Source organism: Athene noctua, chromosome 1, assembly GCF_965140245.1.
Source record: "Athene noctua chromosome 1, bAthNoc1.hap1.1, whole genome shotgun sequence".
Classification (NCBI taxonomy): domain Eukaryota; kingdom Metazoa; phylum Chordata; class Aves; order Strigiformes; family Strigidae; genus Athene; species Athene noctua.
The window spans coordinates 11,494,540-11,514,574 of record NC_134037.1 but is presented as its reverse complement, the minus strand read 5'-3'; the positions used below and the strand labels follow the sequence as shown (position 1 = coordinate 11,514,574).

Here is a 20,035-nt window from a genome sequence, read left to right as displayed (position 1 = left end):
ATTTAGAAAGTTGCATCCCAATATTCAGCATTTATTTTATTATGAATAAATATAAATACAAATTCTAACCATTTGACCAGGAGCTAGGATGAGAAAAAATGGATCGTCAGCTGGAAAGCTTGTGGGGAATAAGCGTAATTATCAAAAGGCAAAACAGGAGGAAACCCATCCTTAATTTGTGCATGAACAATAAGCTGGCAAAGATGCTCTTCTTGTTTGTCTAACTGGTCTTTTATATTACAAAATCTTTTTTACACTTAGAGCTACATCCTAAGATGAAAATTAAGGAAACATTTTTGAAATTTGTTCCTTTACATCAAATGGTTAGAAAAGCAACATCACAGAGCAGTAGAAATTACTATTATTATTATTACTATAATGTGCACTGCTGATAAGAACACAGGAGAAAAACCAGTTTTTTCCTTGCTTATACTTAGCTTAGGAACACAGTGGAAACAATAGAGATGTGTGTTGTTAACATACAGTTTCATATTAATACAGTGAAAGATCATACATGGAAAAACAGCACTGAAAGGTAAAATGAAGACTGTTCTCCATCTGGTTTTGTAATCCAATCCTATACTAGCTTCCGTTGTCCTTTACAGTCATTTCAGCCATAAATATTTCCCTAGCTCATGGGAAAATATAGACTTGTTTCTATTTATCACAGTGGTAGCTGTGGGTGTACTCTGAAGATACTACCAAGCAACATTGTTCCTTGAATTCTTATGCACAGGCAGAGCATTGATGTGATATGAACAGTAAATGGCAAGAACAGAATGTGCTAGGAACTGTAGTGAGAGCAAATCCTGGCAGGTGCATGAACATTTTAAAGTCTAGATCCACTCTGGCTGACTTACAGTCTAATTTCCTGGAAACAGAATAAATATACTATTTATCTGCCTTCCAGTCTCTCTTTTTGTTTGTCAAATCCTACTTTTTATAAATTTTTAAAGTATAGGGTGATTTCTATCAAATTTGACAGAAGGGTAAAAGCCTCAAGGGTAATTACATTCATCCGAGTCCTGTGAAACTCTCTATTAGGTGTAGGAGGTGGGCCCAAACTAGTGCAAGCATCCAGTCCATATGTGTACAACCATGGCATGTGTAGCCTGTGAGCAAGTGACAGATGGAGTCAGACCTGGGAAGAGTTCAGGGTACCATATTGGTGGAGGTCCACTAGTATGTGTAGGGGAATGGGAAGAACAGCTCAATAGGACTACACAGGAAAAAGTAAAGATATTAGGGTTATGGCCAAAGACAAAGGGTCTGTAGGGATGCAGGACACAAATCTATGGGAAACCTGACTTCATTAGTTCTGTGGCTTAGAATAAAGATTGTTGAGTGCTGTATTTTATTGTACTGTATTTTACTGAATGCTTTAAATTGAAAGAGGGTAGATGGTACATTTAGATTAGATAAAAGGAAGGAATTCTTCCCTGTGAGGGTGGTGAGACACTGGCACAGGTTGCCCAGAGAAGCTGTGGCTGCCCCCTCCCTGGCAGTGTTCCAGGCCAGGTTGGACGGGGCTTTGAGCAACCTGGGCTAGTGGAAGGTGTCCCTGCCCAGGGCAGGGGCAGTTGGAACTCTATGATCTTTAACCCAAACCATTCTACAATGTTTGTTCAGTTCTCATTACTATACTATACTTCAGGATATATTTATATCCTGCAGGAGTGACTGCTGTAAAGTCTAATCTGTGTTAAAGCCATGCATCATTTCCTCCATATAATTTCATCTCTCTGGTCTTAAAATTCTTTGTTATTATTCCAATTTTATGCTAATACTTACAGCAATTCTACATTGTTTCATAAAACAAAGTAAAATAACACAATAATATGAACAAATATATATTTTCAGTTTCCTATGTGACTATCCTAGTTTCTCTCCCTACCTTTTCAGGAAAAGTTCTTCAGGAATGGTGATAACAGGCAGGTTAATTTTCTGAATGTTCAGTTCTTGCAGACCACTTAGTTTGTCTTGTAGAGTCTGGGCATAGGGGACATCTTTTGATGACTTTTGCAGCCAGTTGTTGGTTGCCTGCAATGAGGAGACAAGTTTTTCAACGTGAATAACAAGTTTTAGGACTTCCCAGTAAGCTATCTGAAAGTCATTGTAACTATTCACATACTGAGCCCTAGGCATCTGATAAAGTGACTTGTTCGATCAGTTGGAAATATCCATCTTATTCAATCTGATGAGTGCTTTTACAAATAGTTCCCATTTTGGCTTCCATGGGGAAGGCAATAATTCACCAGGGCTATGTGGTCAAGCTGTAATATCTACTGTAGGTTGAAACATACCACGATAAATTGTGACACAATATGTCGCAGTGTCATATCTGTATGAGCCACTTTCCGATCCAGCAGTTCATTGGCATGCTTCTCTAAAGTTTTTGGGTAGTCTGAAAAGTCAACTGGGAAGCCAGAAGACATTTTTTTCACAGCAGCACTGGCACCTGAATTCCACTCTAGCTCAACTTTCTCTGAATCTGAAAATCATTAAATTAAAAGGGTAAAATTAGTAATACTGTTATTCTATTTAAGGATATACTATAAAGTAATGTAAAAAGGTTGTACATGTGGATCATGTTTTTGCCCTTACCGTATCTGAGAAGAACTCTTTCTGAAATTGAGTTTCCATGAGTTGTTGCAGCTGAACTTATCTGAAGATATCCTTTGGTTGGTGAATAATTAACCAATGCTTCAGTTCTAAGTTCGGTTTGCAGGCGAGGAATAGAAATGGTGCCTCTTAACACTGTCTCTTCCATTCCAGCATATCTGTGAAAGCAAAAAGTAAATGTGAACGTTAAAAATTTCACCCTACATTTTCATTTATGTTTCAGGAGTAATTTCAGCATTTAAATCTGTAGAAAAGGCATAATAGGTGTTAAAAAACCCCCATATTGAATCAAACTTGTAAACTCTGTTCTAACTCAATTAATGTTTTCAGATTCTGCTAGTTACTTTGGGATATCTATGGTAAATTATTATAATGCTACTGTGCAGAAACACACAATAATAATTCCGTATTAATTTAATAATATTGAAATGGATGCAAATATGTACCTGTCTTGGTAAGGTTGTACCTGAACCGAATTCTGAACTCCTTACTCAAGCTGAATTCTCTACTAAGGATACAGACTGTGGCCACAAACCATATAGAAACAAAACACGTAACAAAATATATTATGCCACTGGGCTTTATTTTCTTTTATTCACATTTATTTTATATCTCTGTAACTTTGTTGACTTGAGCAAACTTCTAGTATTATGTTAGGACAAATGAAAGCAGATTGAGGTCCCTGACATCTGTCCAAAGCTCCCACTGATATCAGAGGCAATTCTGCATGAACAGCAAAGACAAAGACTCCCTGGGGCACCATCAAGATCACAGAATTCCATGGAAGATTGAGGTTTATTAAAGAATGTGATCAGCTCATTTCACTATGGACTTGTGAGGCAGACAATTTTAGAAACCCTGGCAGGCTGAACATTTTTGTTAGCTCCCCTGTAGATGTTCCCGGAAATATTCTCATCATGAAGCGTGGGAATTTTTACAGGAAGCTCGCAGTTATTTTTGGTTTGGTTGCTTATTGGGTGCCATTAGACTTCTTCATGGGGAGATGTAATAATGTTTTTTAGAGCCAAACATGTCCAGTAAAAGAGAATACCTCTCTGCACAAACCTTGCCTTGTTTATATCCTTGTATTATCACACCTGCAATAACAGTAGTAGGATGTCATTCTTGTAGTCATGTGTGGGCAAACATGGAAGAACTAGCTCAAGGAACTTGTAACACAGATGATGTATATACATATAGTGGGAAAGATCAGTTGGTGTATTAGATGTATTTATTTGATGTATACATGAGGGATTGCACATAAAATTCTTCAGGGGTTTTTATATGTCTCTACATATAAGCAATTTCTCCAAAATGGGATAATATTTCCCAAAATTTTCTGCCATCAATAAAACCTTCAGCTATCTTATTCAAAGGTATCTGTAAAAGTCAAAGTCATTTTCTGAGTTACCTTATCTGGCCAGTAAGAGTAACTTCAGAAATCTTCTTGTTGTTAAAATCTAAGGCAAAGGTATATGCTTTCTTCCCAGGAATGGATTCATCAGTAATTCTGAAGTTTGTACCAAAGTCAACATCAACATATGGAATTTGGACATCACTGGCCAAAATCTTTTTGTCTCTGTTGTACCTGAAGGTCAGTGTGGCCTCATGCTGCTTTACACCTGGAAAATAAAATGTACTTTGGTTATTCGTCACTATGGAACCTGTGTGGACTTTTCTTAAAAGGAGATTCAAAAAGAATCAACTGGAAATTACATCACCCTGAAGATCTAATGTAACCTTTGATGAGTCTAAATCAGAAACTGGGTCATTTTTTTTCTCCTCATCTTCTAAACATATGATGGGCTGATCCACTAATCCCGTCACTGTTTGGTTTGTTTTTTTTTTTTTTTTACCTAAACTTGCCATCCTACAGATTCTCTGAAAAATTTGCTGTTTATGCAGTTCCTTCTTGATTTGTATGCTTTACTTCCATATTTCACCAGAAATGGTATTTTTCTCTTGCTTATATAGAACCCACTAACTTCTCCTCTTCCTGCTTCCATTCGCTAACATCACACTTTTATTTAAATCATGGGGAAGCATTTTTAGGATATGAAATCAGCCTCTGATCATGAAAATCTTGTACAGGGTTTGCACACATGAAATGCAATGGAGTAAAGTGCTGGCCTGTTTGGGTGTGAAAATGGTATTCTGTTTTATACTGTAAATAATTCTAGTGTGTTTTACTCATACAAATCTTTTTTTCCATTAAATGACACAGTTTAAAACTGAGATAAACCATACTATTTTTTCCAGAATCTTACCTTCTGCCTGGACAGCAAACTTTAAGGTGTCTATCAGGTCATTTCCCTCTCTCTGCAGGTCATAATTTGCACTTGCAGAGTATTCCTTCACTTCACCTGTGGACACTATTTCAACTTCAAATCTAAAGGAAAAACAAATATCTTCTAAATAACTATTTTTTCATGACCAAAACCAGAAGAAATCATACAGTTCTCAATAGGTCTCCTTCTGAGCTGCTCCTGCTTTTCTGAATGTAAGCTTTATGTAAGAGGGTACTGTAGATACTAAGCCCTAGGAGAGAAGGTTAGTTAACGCAAAATAAACACATTTAAAACTGATATGACTTACCTGGATTCTCCTGTCAAGGGATAATATGGAGCTGCTTCTGTGTCACTGGCATTAGAGTACAATAATTTGGTGCAGAAATTTAGACCAGCAATGAAAGGCTTGCAAGAAGTCCAGGTTTCTTGGTTCTCAATCAGAGGTGGAATCTCTTCAGTTTTGGCTGGAGACACCAAATGCAGTGTATTGCTGGAACAGAAAAATGAGCTGTTTTTCCCAGGGCAGGTGTTCAGATGTTGTAATATTAACAAGGTTATTTTCTGAATAAAAATAACTTATTAAAGTAAGGGTTTAATGAAATAACATTTGGTGGTTAAATGTTCAATTTGTTTATTATTATAAGTATTATTATTTATAATTATGTGTATTGAGCCCTCTCTAAAAGTAATGTATTTCCTTTAAATTCAATCTAAAAGTAGGCGTTGCTATTATAATAATTTTATGTGAAAGAAAACAAACAAACATAAAGAAATAGAGACTTGTTGAAAATCTCCGAAAATAGTGACAAATTAAAGAACCTGTAAACCATGACTCCCAGTTGCCATTTATCTTACAAAAGAAGTTATCCCAGTTTTACAGTGCCTGGGCTTTTTCTGAACAGAGAATTTCTCCATGCTTGCCCTAGCCTCACAATAAAAACCAAGAAGAGGTGGGAAGAACACAGCTTTGAAAGTTCTCATTCAGTTTTCATTACCTGATACTGAGGAGCTTTGTTGGAGTCTTCGGAGCAGGAATGCTGAATTTCAGCTGTCCAGCTTTCATACTAACATGTGCTTCAATTCCAGACTCATGGAATATATTTGAATTCATCTCCACACCACTTCTAGCAAATTCAGGCATGTTTATTCCCAGGTGTGTTACAAATTCAATTGCAACTGAAGGTTTAGCAATGAGTTCTGCTTGCATCTATTTAATAAAACCAAAATGGTGTAATTGTTTGTCTCATACACTTGTTACTGGTTTTATAAAACAAATATAATAGTCTTAATAATCTAGAGGTAGGTTTTATATAATTGATTTTACTATACTGAAAATTGGATTCCCAAGTCACGTAAGCACAGGGACCATATAGGTGGTAACTGTAATGTAACAAATACAGCAAGATGATAACACCAAGGAACCTTACCTACTTTAATGTAAAAATACTCATGCTTTAGAAGGATTTTGTACATGGAACTACTTGCATGTATTTTTAAATTTGAAGACAAGAGCCAATTTTCCATTGGAAAAAAAAAAAAACAAACAAACAAAAAAAAGCAGTTTTCAAAAACAATGAGCAAACTGTTTGACAAAAAAGAAATGGATCCAAGTTTTTAATTTCTCTAAACAGAAAACAGCTTATTTTCAAGCTTTTGGTTTGGCCATTACATAAAGAAGGGACAGAATGCAAAATTCTGTAAAATATTCCAAAAGGTAACTAGAAGGCAACCAGTATTAAATCTGAGGACTTATTTTTTGGTTTTACTTATATCATGTATATGGTAGAAAACTTAAAGTTCAGGTGAACTGAAGCTACTGAGAAATTTATATAAAATATTGACTAAATTATAGGAAAATGGTTATTAAAACTATAAAAATGAACAATATTTATTTATAAATTTTAACGGGATAATTAATTTTGTGTCACATGCTCTTTAATTGTTATAATTTTAAAATGTTTCCCTTCAGATTTAAAAAAAAATAAAATCATTTAACTCAATATTTCTTTTAACTGAAAATCAAGATTTTCACTTTGAATTCGCCTCATCAAAATTTTTTATTAACTGTTCAGTTTGAACAGCAAATTCACATGCTGTAGCTTTTGTATTATTCTTATTTTAAGATCAGAGAGAGAGAAATAAACAGAGATTAAAAGGATTATTTTTGAAAGGGTGATTAAAATGCTTTTAATTAATAAAATTAATTATGTATCATACTTAATTCATTATATGTATTACTTCTTACTTTAACATAAATGTCAACCGTAAATTAACTGGAGACTTCTAACAAATAAGTTCTTTATTAAATTTTGAGAGTATTTATAATTATTCTGGTGTTAGTTTTATCCCTAAATTAGATTGTAGATTATTAGGAGAAGACAAAATATAAACAGCTGTTGGGACTTACGCTTTTTTGATGAAGCTTCACAGCTACTTTGGCCCCAGGTGTTGCTATTCCAGACAAGGCAAACTTCAGTTGCAAACCTGCTCCAGTTGGGAGCTCAAACTCATTGTCCATGAACATGTAGTGGACAAATAAATCCCTGTCAACACCTTTTGAGATGGCTTGTGCAATCTGTGAATCAAACAAGGAAGTGAACACTAACAAATGTACACTTCGGAATACGTACATTTTGTACTTTAAAAATTGATCACGGAACAAATGTAACTGTATAATGCAGAAATTTATTTCTACACATTTTCCTGTAGATTCCTTCAAAAAATGTACTAAAGACTTCTAATGAAAATCTCAGCTTTAAATGAATACTAGATTTTATCATCTACCTTGACATACACACACAAAGGTGAATTGGTTCAGAGAACATGTAGCATGCTGGCTTCCCCAAAGTCAGTGTCAAAGTGTTTTTTTACTTCAGTGAAAGAAGGGTTTTACCAAATATTCCTAAACTGTACTACATGCTCTTTTCTTACTAACATGATAAATTATTGCTTAATATTAATATATGTTTTCATAATTAGAAACTTAACAGTATAACATAACGGCCAACACTAAGAGCTTGGGCACTGTTCCAGTATATATCTCCATCATACAGTAAGATCTGAACCTTCCCTTTCTCCTTCCTCTCACCCATCTTCTAGGAGGACTCTACTTGGTTATTCAGGAATCTTCATGGGTTTCTCAGAGTCCTTCAGAGTAAACCTGGATATTTTATTTTAAATAATTTTATTTTCATTCTTTACATAACTGATAAACACAAACTAAAGCTTAAAAAAATCTTGTAGAAAAAGCTCAAATTAATAAGGCACATTGGTACATCAGAAACATACCATTTCTGGAATAGTCTGCAGAGTTTTAACACTCTTTAAAATCATGCTTCCCAGCAATTTGAAATCGTTGAGTTTCATGTAACCAAGTTCTTCACCCAGGATTCTCAGATATGCTCTTCCTTCAGGAGCTTCCTTGTTGCCCAATTCTTTTATCAATTTTTCAAGGTTAAGCATTATTCCTTTCATGAAATCCTGAAAATTCAGTCAGAAATTAGTAAAACAGACTTATGAGAAATCTGTAAGATCATATATCTAAACCGGTTAGTTAATCAGTTATTATGCACACGCACTTCTTACAAATTTATCTCCAGACAAAGGCCTGTCCCACATACAATTAAGCGAAAACATTGTTAAGGAGCAATTATGATTTCTGTTTTAGCTTACCAGAAGAGAAGGTTCATATACAATAAAAAGGGAAGTGCTCTAATTATTGTGTTAAGATAGGAATGCCATGCTGTGCAGAGAGTGTTTTCAAGCTCTACCTGATTCTGCTTGCCATCCTGGGAGTAACCAAAATAGTCAAAAAGTGCCTTGGAAACCTTCTCTGGCACTCTGCCATCAACCCAGTACAAAGCCTTGCTTGCAGTGTCTGGGAAAAATCCCTTCTCTCCAAACAAAGCTTCCAGTGTTGGTTCAAATCCCTTTCCATCCAAGCCAAGCTGAAATGAACAGGACAATGCAACAACTGAGACAGTTTCCCCAATTCTTTGGAGCTTTAGAACAAACAGACTTTCTGGGGAACAAACAATTCATTTAAAGTGTATCCTACAAGTCTATGATAATTAAGGGAAGATATAAAATACTAGGTCTCACAATTAATTTTACCTCTGTGGTGAGGTCCAACAAATAACCTAAGCATAGGCTGTATCTCGCTTGAAATCTACTATGAGTACTTCAGGGTGCCAGTAGTGATTCATTAGCATGAAGTCAATTTGTTACAGATGGGTTCATTTTACCCTGGCTGAGGCCTTTAATAACTCCAACAAGGTCGTCTATCCAGTCAGTGGCAAGTGACATCACATAATGGATGGCTTGCTCTAAAACCCATTGAGATCAAATGAAAGTCCCCTTGTAAACATAGTGATCTTTAGATTTCTTCCAAAGCTTGTAAAAACAATACATTATTCAGAGAAAGTTGTTATAAGAAAACAGAAATGAGAAAGCAAACAGCTGAATACTAGCAAAAGGTTTTGATTATTGTTGTACCTCAAAGATATCGCTTGGGCCAAATCCGTACACATGCAGGGTGGTTCTGAGCATAGTCTCTTTAGGAACATAGCTGTTTGGATCAAATACCACATTTCCCTCTACTTTGGCAGAGACGGGATCAAGTCCAGGTACAGAAACTCTTTTGGAAATCTGATAATTTTGTGAGAATTTTCTGAAATCTTTGGCTGTTGGAACCTGGTTTCCTTTCAGAGCTTCTTCAACTCGGCTTTTCAGACTAGGAAAGAGGATAGCAATGCAAATATGGTTACTATAAATTATGAAAATGCATTTAGTCCTAGTTGGGGGATTTGTTGTCTCACTTGAGGAGATTCATACAGCTAGGGTGATTATAAATGGCTAGCTCTCTGCACATATTAACAGTAAAAATAAGATTTAAGGCAAAGACTGTAAAGTGGCACTGCTCTGACAAAGCCATATATTTACTCAGCTGATGTGCTTGTTCAAACAAAGTAAACAAACAAAAAAAACAAACAAAAAAAGAACTTTGTTCTTCCTAGGAGAACAGTATATAACTAAATTTTACTTACCCTTCAATGCCTACTTCCTCAGAGTCTAGGATGTTGGCAATGTGTGAGGCAATAAAACTTTTCACTTGCTCGTTCTTCTCCTTTGTAAGGACTCTCAAAATCTTTGTGAGATCACTTGGGGAAGGATTTTTCATCAGTATGAGATAGGCTGCTAGACGTTTGTCTGTAGGTGCATCCCCTTCTTGGAACACTTTCAGAAGTACTGAACGGTCCTATATAAAGAGATACAGGTTTGCACTGATGAGCTGGATAGTAGATGATATCACTAAACTCTCTTGGGAATATATAGAGTAAAATAATTTCTGGGATGTAATTTTTTCAGGACTGCATAACTATTTCTATACCTTGTTTCTATAACTGACCAAAAATATTTCATTGAAGCTATTTTGAAAAAGTTTCTTTTGACAGAAAATGTCATAGAAATTATGGTTTTATTAAGACTGATTTTCTTATCCTATATCTAGTAGGTTACTTTTTTGTTTAGAATACTGAGTTTTGATTGTTGGGAATCAGAAGTATTCTGGTCTGCAAACAAATTCTCAAATTTTAGAAAAAAGATTATTCAATTTAGGAAAAGAAGGTGAAATTTGCCTGCTGCAGGAAATTTAAAAAGATAGTTTGAAAAGAAATAATAATAAAAAAATTTGAATGCTTTAAATTAAACTGAATCTGAGGATGTGATCTCCAGGTGTTTCCAGGACCCAGACTTATTAAGTCTTATTGGAAACAAAAGCCCGTATGTCTCTTAGAGTAGAATCTTGTTGAAATTGAAAATATTTTACTATACTAAACTCAAGCGCTCTGTATAATGAATGACACCCATTCTGTAGGAAATGCTTTAATATCACTGTACTGCAAACATAAATGTAACCAGTACTATTAATAACAGTGACAACAAAATGCCAGTAAAAAATACGGACTCATTTTTTCTTAGTTAGATCCATTTCAATCTGGAGTAATTTGTTAGTTAAAATCCCCTTTAAGTAAGTAGAACACCATTTAAGACACTATAACAGGAACAGATCCAAACTTCCCACTTAAACTGAGACTACCTGTACAAAGCAACAGCGTCTCAAAGGAGCAACACCCACTAAGTCAAAAGACTGCAGAACTTCTCAGATAGTGTGTGTGGAAACAACTAACTAAAGGAGTTCTAAACAACCTGGAGGCAGCGAAAAGAGAGATAGCAAAACTATGAAATTAGTGAAAGGTTTTGAGCATTTAATAAGTTCAGTGAACAGTCAAGGTGAACTGAAGACCGTTTATGCTGGTTCTTGTGACCCAATTTACCTCTTCAGTAACAGTCATTTTCCTGAAGGCCTGGATGGCTGCTTTCTGAACTGAAAGTGATGCAGCTTCATTTCTGATACATGTCTTAAGAGAAGATTTCAGGCTGGGTTTAGCTTTCTCCATTACTGCACCCATGTTTCCAATAGCCTGCCAGTGATGAAAACACATAAAGATGATAAACATTTTTTCTTCACCAAGAGAAGTAGAGTAATATAATTTAAAATAATAGCCTGCATGAGGAAAGAAGGAAATATAAATACCCGAAGTGTGAGGTAGGTGAGTTCATCTTCCCCAGAACAATCAGTGCCAAGCAGTGATACCATGAAGTCTGCAACGTCTGTTATTTCCTCTGTCACAATCACCTTCTCATTGTAGAATCTAAAGAAATAGAGAAACACATTAGAAACATAAGGAGAAAAACGGAAATGTCTATCTTTTATTGCCAAAGAGCGAATTCATGAGAATAACAAAAAATCCTCAAGAAGTGACTGTTCTTAGAGTTTCTCTAAGCATTGTAATGTATTCTTGAGGTTATTTTGCACAATTACATGCTATCATTACTTACTTAGTAACAGAATGGCTCAAGCCATAAAAAGAAGCTCTACTTGGCTGATACTGGGCCATGTTAAGAATTTCCCGTATTCTTTCTGGAGTTGGAGAAGGCAATAGTCCCAGGGTATATGTGACCAGGTCCACCACAAGTGGATTCACATTTCCAGTTCTCAGTATTTGAAGGACTGCACCATAGCACTCCGGAGTCCCACACTGAGTCAGGGCCTGAACTGTGATGGAACTGAAAGGAAAAGCGATGATTTTGATTAATTAATTTCCTGTTTGCAGTTACCACAGCATATTGCATATTTGAACTAAACATTTGACAGGTTTATTAAGGTGTGTTAATATACATGAGGTATGCATGAGTGGAAGAAATCACACAAAAAAAAGCTTCTTAGTTTTACAAGTTATAGCTAACATGGTTAGCTATGAACAACAAGAAAGTATTAACAATACTATAATTATAGAGACGTATCTATACCTTTTTTTATCTCCACAACAGACTTTCCCACAACTTTAAGTATTATAATATAATATTTTGAACCAGACTGAGGCTCTAGTCCCTGTACAGACTGAGGATGTAAGGTATGTATGTGTAAATTGACACAAGTCCAGCGAGGACAGAAAAGTAAAGGTGGGAAATAGGGGGTGGGGTCAGACAAAAGAATTGTGCCCTTCCATGTCTCCAAAAGCCTCACTTTCAAACTTTGCTATAAATCAGACTTGGGAGTTTGGAATTACAGTCATTGTCCTTGAGCAAAACTGCATGAAAGATATTTGGCTATAATAACGTATCCGCAGGATTGCCTCTGGCATACACATATGGGATGGTGGTGGGGAAAAAAATCCTGTACTGGGCCGTGTTATACTCTAATTTATAGTTCAGCCTCTCCAATAAGTTCAGAAGATTTGATAAGGGAATGATCAAAACAATATTAGTTCTTTATAGAAGGCTAGAACTTTCAGATCTATTTGAATTCTTATACTGTTCTCATATATTTAACGTTCAAATTCCAATTTCTTACAGGAAAATGTGAAATACAATTTTTAGTCTCTCTGCCTTATTTTTCTCTCTAGATAATTCTGATGATATTTATCTTTCTGAAAGACACTCTTACATCTAATTAACCTCTAATTTAAAACCACTTTTAGTAAATCATCAACTTCAGAATGGATTTGCTATGACATTGACACATGGTGTACTTGACAATGAACTGTTGTAACATACCTTGAAGTTTCCATCATCTTTGGTACAAGAGAGCCAAGAGTGGTGTTGTGTAAACTTCTAAGTCCAGAAACAAATTTGTAAAAGAGTCTTGCTCTCTGCTGGTTCTGTTGTGAGGCTGTAAGTTTCTGCAGTTCCTGAAGGATTTTCAGAACAGCATCCCCCTGCCTGGGAAATTTGGCATCTGTACTTTCCAGTGCAAGTCCCTTCTCTTCCAGTTCATCTAGCAATTAAAAAAAAAGCATTCTTTGTCTTTATCAAGGAGCTATGTTAATTTTTATCTTGTCATACATTCAGTATAAATATTAACTCTGTAGATTATTCTATATTATGACTGTTGAAGTTTAACAGCTTAACAGTTTCTAAAAATAATGGAGTGGAATCCCAGAAGTTGAATGATACCTATTTGCATAAATTCTTTTAAATTTTCATGAAGATGACTCCTTAGCACCTTTTATATTAGCATAGTTTGCTTTTTCAACTTTTAATTAATATATTTTAGGCAAAATATGTTATGACAGGGAATAAAAACGGCACGTTAAAAAGTTGTGTTTTGGAACCAAATATACAGTAATCATGGACTGTTTACATTTGGCAGCTGAAGTCAAAAGTTGCATAAGAAATTATGGTCAGCCAAAAAGGGTTCATTACACTAATTTCCAATAAGATTAAATTTACTTTCCAAGCAAATTATGTATTTTTAATTATAAAGAATAATTTCAAAAGTAAAATGAAAAGAAAAAGATTATTTTAAATTACAATGGTTTTAAAGTTTTCAGGTTTCCCCTTTTATACCCCAAGCTTTTTCCTGACTAAATTGATCAGATTTCATTAAAAATTATGAATTATTTTTGTCCCCCCAGCTGCATCTTTAATTAATTCCCTGTTTAAAAAAAAAAAAAAAAAAAATTGTCTTTGTATTTAAGCTGTATTTGTATTATTGAGAATTGCAGCTATACCTCCATCAAAATTTCTGTTATTTATCTTTGGCGTGTCTTCAAGCTTCAGTGTCTGGTTGATCTCTGTCATCATACCATAGCGATTTCTAGCAAACAAAGAAAAATTTGGTGCTTTAGTTGAGTCTAGGTACCTTTGAGGGGTCTTGCCATGCCTCCTGCCTTCTTGAGAACAAAATGCATATTTGGGGATGAAGTCAGGGCAGAATGTGATACATCATCATTTAAAATTAATATTTATAAATATAGGGTAATTATATATAGTGAGCAACTTACTTGTATGAGGAAGGCAGAAACAGGTGTTTTTCACTGCAAACCACATCTCTTATGTGCCTTTTCTTTGCGTCAATATTGTAATGACAGAATTGAGTGCTCCTTAGAAGGGTAGATAATGGGATGTTCTGTAAAATAGTTTGGCAGTCATTTTACTGAATAGTATAGGAAACAAACAGTTTTAAAGGCAGCCACAGTTTTACTGTAGTATTAACAGTTACAGCGTATTGGAAACGAAGCTGCATAACTGGAATCATTCTCACACAAAGAAAAAATTGTGCCAGTATCAATCTTTAGTCTTAAGTCTCCTGACAGGCAAAAATTCCACTCAAATTTTCCCTCAGGCCTTATTGAGATGTTTGGCTTAGTAGTTACTTCATGATTGATCCCCTGCTGCCCACAATAAATGACTCCTTCATAGAAAGTATTCTAAAAGTAGTTTAGGCCTCTTGTAACAAGTCGATGCTCTTTTAAATTTCACTCTTATGATAAAAATTCTAAAGCTTTCTACAACAATCCATAGAAGTGGCAGAAAGTATAAAATGTGTTTTTAGCATGATATGAAATCCTAATTTTTTTTTTTTTTTTTTTTTTTTTAGGGAATGCTCAAAAGCACAGATGCCGTGATACCTGGAAGAAATCTGACAATACTCATGCAAGCAACTGCATTTAAACATTGTGGATTAACTGTCTGAAAAGAATGTCAAACCATTTACTTCAGGACATTTAGAGCCCTCTCCTCCTGCACACCATATACACATCAGGGTTTTGGTGGACTACGTGTGTTAAATGAAATTGGAATGCTGAAAATTTTGAGCCACAAAACTAAAATTCTGGATATGATCTGATAGGTTATCATGTAATCAATGGTACTAACCCCAAAGTTCTCCTTAAAAAATAATGAGAAGAACATGAAACAAGTTAATTACACTCTTTTTCTGCATCTGTTTGTATCTATTGACTGCCAACAAAACTACAGTCTGATCTAATGCAAGGGTGCAGAAAATCCATTCAAGATTTTAGAAGATATATACAAAATTTAGTTGTTGTAGTAGTTGTTTATCATTTTAAGTGATGTGTGAAGAATGTGATATTATATGATTTTTGATGTGATACTTACTAGTCCCTTTACAATGGCAATAGGGCTGACATAATCTCTGATGGGACTGAAGTTGTCACAGGCTTTCAGGTCCCTGTTAACTGAAATTTCTTCTGCAACATTTCCTTTTCTAGATTTGAACTCAACTTCACTGTCACACTTTCCATATACAGTATCCTGGAAAAAAGAAAGAAATCAGTGTCTTTGTTCATGCTGTCAGACATTTTGTGATCTAGCTGAAAGGCACCCTTTCTCATCTGAATTTCCAGGTCTTTTGAAAATGGTGTTCCCTTTGTAAGGAAATAAAGTGAATGCTTTCAAAACACCTACCATTGAAATTGTTTTTACATTTTCTACTGTTTCGGTTGGCACAACTAGAGCTGAGATGATCCCTCTCTTGAGATTCAGTACATTCAGAGGTTCGTCCTTCTCTGGATACAGCTTGACATTTGTTCCATCCTGAATGCTGAATTTTAGCTCATGCCTGCCCAAAAAAGCCCCAATGTTAGTATGAAATCATGTTAAAGCCACCCAGTGAAGAACATGTTATCAACAAACTGCTGCGCTATAGCTAAGGCATAGTGTTTATCTTGGTCTATCATTATATTCTATTCACTGTTTTTACTATGAGAGGGTATTACTATTAAAGCAGCAAAATTCTAACCAAGGACATTCTGATATCACCAGACTACGTCATCTAAGGACAAGTAAATATCAAGAGTAATGGCTGGAAGTTAGAATTGCATAAATTCAGAGAGGAGATAAGTAAATTTTTAGAATGAGGTAATTATTAACTACTGCAATAGACTAAAAAATGATGAGAAATATTCTCCACTAGTTGCAGTCTTTAAATAAGATCTTAGTTGTTTTCTGATAAATATTTTAACACTGTCTCCATGTTGTTTTGAGATCCATGGCTTTTGAAACAAGATGGAGTGGATACTGAGGCATTGATACAAGCATGAAGATGCACGAGTAAAACATGCACTGACAAGCACTAGAGACTACTTGGGTTGAGGGAGTAGTAGCAATAAGTTACAAAAGCAGATAAGTAAGGGAAAGATAAGTTGCACAGGTTATTAAAGATCAGGATAGGAAATCTGAACTTCAGTCTCAAATGCCTTTCTATTGCACGGTCTTTGCACCATGTCAGCAAAGGAAAATTATCTTACAATGTCTGCACACAGCCATTTGAGAATTTACTTACGAGAAGGAACATTCCACTTGCAATAATCTTTCAGAGGACTACCCAAGATTTTCCTGATGTAGATGATATAAATGACAAAAACATTCCTGGTGAAAATTCTTGATGGAAAAAAAAACCTTCCCTACTAGCAATTGAGTACTGTGGCAAGTTAGCCCTAAAGTATATCAGTGAGACTTCTGCTGTGGAACCAGCTTATAAATCTACCATGGTATAATGAAATGGGTTCTATGCCTGGAAAAACATAGTCAGGGTGGACTGTAACATTGCAGCCTGTTCCATGTTAAGGCTACAAGCGTTGATGATAACTGATCCTGCTTACTTAGACATGGCGCTCGCAAAGTCCTCAGAGTTCTTTGACTTTTTCAGCATGGTCCGTCCCTCAGTGTCAACACCAAATGTCTCCCTCAGGGAGCAATGCATTGTCCTCAGGATGAAGTGGCACAGCTGTGGCACCTCCAGTTCAACCTGAAAACACAAATATGATGTGATTATCCTTTCTGCATTATCATATTTCTAGGATCATCCAGTTACAGTTTTGAAAATATGGTACTGTTTGGGTTTTGTAAAGTGTCAGAATCACCCTGCTAGCAGCTGTTGGGAAAATTCCAAAGTACTCTAAATAGCTTAAGGTAACTTGAGGGACAAGATATGATATTTGCTTGGCTAATGTCATGGAGTATACCATATACATTGTAAACTAGCAACTTAGCTTCTAAAAATTTATAGCACTAGAAGAACTCTATGAAATCCTGAGTCATTACACTGACCAGTGTTTAGACTCTGTCAGAACAGTGTGTGCTAAATAAAAAAATGTTTTCCCCAGTTACTTCATTTCAGAAAAAAAAAAAAAACACCACAATGAGAAAGTTCTGGGCAAGATGGAGGGATACTGGTCAGTTTAATGGCCTACAAGACCTTTTCCTCCTACAGCCCTGATCCTGGCTTGACTGCTACCATCAACAGGCTATCGAGTGGTATTCATGGTGCCAAGGAGCTCTTCTAGTTCAACTTCTAGAATTGTTTGATGGACATTGGTGGAATCAACCTGGGAGCTAAGGAAAACTGAACTACTAGGTCTTCCCCCTCTCTCGTGTAAAAGTACAGCCAGATCAGGATTGAAATGCACTGGCACAGAGGTATGAAGGAGTTTTGCCAACCTCAATGCCTTCTGTCTAGGACAGGGAGGGATTAGCCTTCAGCAGTCTCAACATGAGCCTTTCAAAAGAATGATCATGTTTGGAAAAGCATTGAAGGATGCTCCCCAGCTGCCAGCTCCCATGTTATTCAGTATACAGTCCCAATCAGTTGTATTTACTTCTGTTTCCCTACCTTGCAAGTGATCTTTGAACCACTTCTAGAATCTGCTGTTCCCGTGATCCCATTTGACGTTTCTGCTTCATATAAGTAAACATATTTTCTGAGGTGTTTAAATCTGGTTGCATCTTCTGCAATTGGGAAAACAAAAGTGCTTTTATGACTTGGGTGGATATGCATATGTAGATGCTTACAATACATGCTTAATGTTGTGTAACGAAAATGAATGCCACATATAAAGGAAGAATGAGGACCCTCCCACTATTTCCTTTTACATGATAGCTTTCAGACAAAGAAGTAATGCCTTCATGTCAGCTGGATACTTTCTGAAGCATAAGACAAAACTTGTGGGGGAAGCATAAGTTTTGGGGTCCACTGCTCTGTGTGATGCGATATGACAATATGACCCCACGAAGGCCCCATTAAAGTTAATGTCAAAACCAGGAGAAAACTTAAGATGTGTAACTGTTTTAAAAATGACCCTATTGCTTCTAAATTAAACCAATCCAATGGCAGTTTTCAAATTGGTAATAAAATTATTCATTTCAGATCAGATTTTTCTATCATAATTCAAATGCAAGGAGCTGATCTATCTGTTACATGAGACTAATAGCAAATAAACACAGAGACAGAAGACCAAAACTAGTGTTCCTCCATACCATTTCACTTGAATCTACTGAGTATCTTTCCACCTCAGACTCTTCTGAAACATGGTCTCCTCTAATTCACTTATTAGATCTGCAAATTTTTCTAGAGTAGACTCTTTTTAATGGAGATAAACTTCAGTTATACGTAAAGCATCCAGAACAAGGTGGAAACACTCAATTATTAAGAATAAAGCAAAAGGAAGTATTTGCAGAGGTGTAGGGACTTCCTTAAAAGGATGAATTTCACCTGTGTTTAATCTGTCCCTGTTGCTTTCAGAGTCAATTAATCTGTAATTCTAAACTATACAAGCAAGAATGAACATGGTAATAGGGACATATAGAAAAAAATATTTTGTCCTAGTGACAAATACAGGGAAAAAAGGGATATAAGATCTTTTGGTGTTTGGAATGCATAATGTATGACAAACAATATCCTCAGTTACAATTCACTCTCATTATAACTGCAGGCATCGTTTTAAATGAAACATGTGATCAGACATTTTAAAGGACTGTGTTAGAGCAGTTTAGAGCCAGAAGTTACTGTTCCCTCTGTTTAGACTGGGCAGGTCATTGGGATTGTGATGCTGAGTGAAAAGTTATTTCCTATATTGCTCCTCTGTGTTATTTATGACTATCTGAACATATTAGACTCCCGATCTACTTTTATGGGGAAAAAAAGGTAGTCATCTCAGTGTAAAGCCATACACTCATCATCTGTATGATTCTGCCTGCCTATACCTGCCATGAATGTAGCTTAATCTTTCTCTTTTATAAAATATTTGTCATGACAGAGGCCAATGGCAATGTTGTCTTGCCCTTTACGCCACAGAATTGCATGCTTAGATAGCATAACAGAATAGTACTATAAATCTCATATTTCTACCTTGGAGTATCACTGTTATAAACTTTGCATACTTTAATAGTGTTTCAACTGAGATTACTTTCATGTAATTGCTAAACAGAATTAATATAATTAATACTAGCTGTCATACAGTAATCAGCATCTTACAAACATTTGGAAATGGAATTATCTAATTAACCTTAAAATTAACTGCTATAAAAAAAAAAAAAAAAAATTAAACACTGTTGCTGTCACTTTTGACTATCCTGGACTATAAAACAGCTTAACTGTACATTTGCAGAAATTTTTGCAACACCAGTGTCTACTATGCTAAAGACAAAAGGTTAATTATTGCTTCATTTCCTGCTTTTAAACAGACGTATATGGTAAAGGAATAAGGAAATGATAAGATTAGAAATGCAAATACCCAATAATTTGTTGTATCAAAAATACAGAAGAAATTGGCAATGAAGCCCGTAAATCTGAGTTGGTTCAGGCAGTTTTAAATAAACCCAGCTGCCTGGAGATGGTGCTAAAGCATCCAACAAGAGGGAAAAAAAAGGTGAACAAAACAACTCCTTTGGTACTTTGACCCTGTGGTGGAACATTATGTATCTAACCAAGCAGTCAGGGCCAGTCAGAGTTCATTATAAAGATAGGGCATAAAGTCAGC

The 20,035-nt window shown here is 35.5% G+C and overlaps 1 protein-coding gene across 1 annotated transcript in view; it reads right to left on the bottom strand.

The window, feature by feature from the left end:
- The window catches only part of APOB (apolipoprotein B), a 37,844-nt gene that overhangs the window by 15,564 nt on the left and 2,245 nt on the right, over positions 1-20,035 (bottom strand). Inside the window, exons 3-24 of the mRNA XM_074921895.1 lie at positions 17,890-18,005; positions 16,880-17,025; positions 15,684-15,837; positions 15,375-15,530; positions 14,258-14,382; positions 13,985-14,070; positions 13,029-13,248; positions 11,811-12,038; positions 11,506-11,623; positions 11,246-11,392; positions 9,956-10,167; positions 9,405-9,642; positions 8,681-8,857; positions 8,199-8,390; positions 7,318-7,485; positions 5,906-6,117; positions 5,218-5,400; positions 4,890-5,011; positions 4,034-4,244; positions 2,605-2,780; positions 2,304-2,491; positions 1,895-2,040 (exon numbers count right to left, since the gene is read on the bottom strand). Of these exons, the coding sequence (XP_074777996.1) occupies positions 1,895-2,040; positions 2,304-2,491; positions 2,605-2,780; positions 4,034-4,244; positions 4,890-5,011; positions 5,218-5,400; positions 5,906-6,117; positions 7,318-7,485; positions 8,199-8,390; positions 8,681-8,857; positions 9,405-9,642; positions 9,956-10,167; positions 11,246-11,392; positions 11,506-11,623; positions 11,811-12,038; positions 13,029-13,248; positions 13,985-14,070; positions 14,258-14,382; positions 15,375-15,530; positions 15,684-15,837; positions 16,880-17,025; positions 17,890-18,005 (3,721 nt within the window). The remainder of the gene's footprint in view (positions 1-1,894; positions 2,041-2,303; positions 2,492-2,604; positions 2,781-4,033; positions 4,245-4,889; positions 5,012-5,217; positions 5,401-5,905; positions 6,118-7,317; positions 7,486-8,198; positions 8,391-8,680; positions 8,858-9,404; positions 9,643-9,955; positions 10,168-11,245; positions 11,393-11,505; positions 11,624-11,810; positions 12,039-13,028; positions 13,249-13,984; positions 14,071-14,257; positions 14,383-15,374; positions 15,531-15,683; positions 15,838-16,879; positions 17,026-17,889; positions 18,006-20,035) is intronic.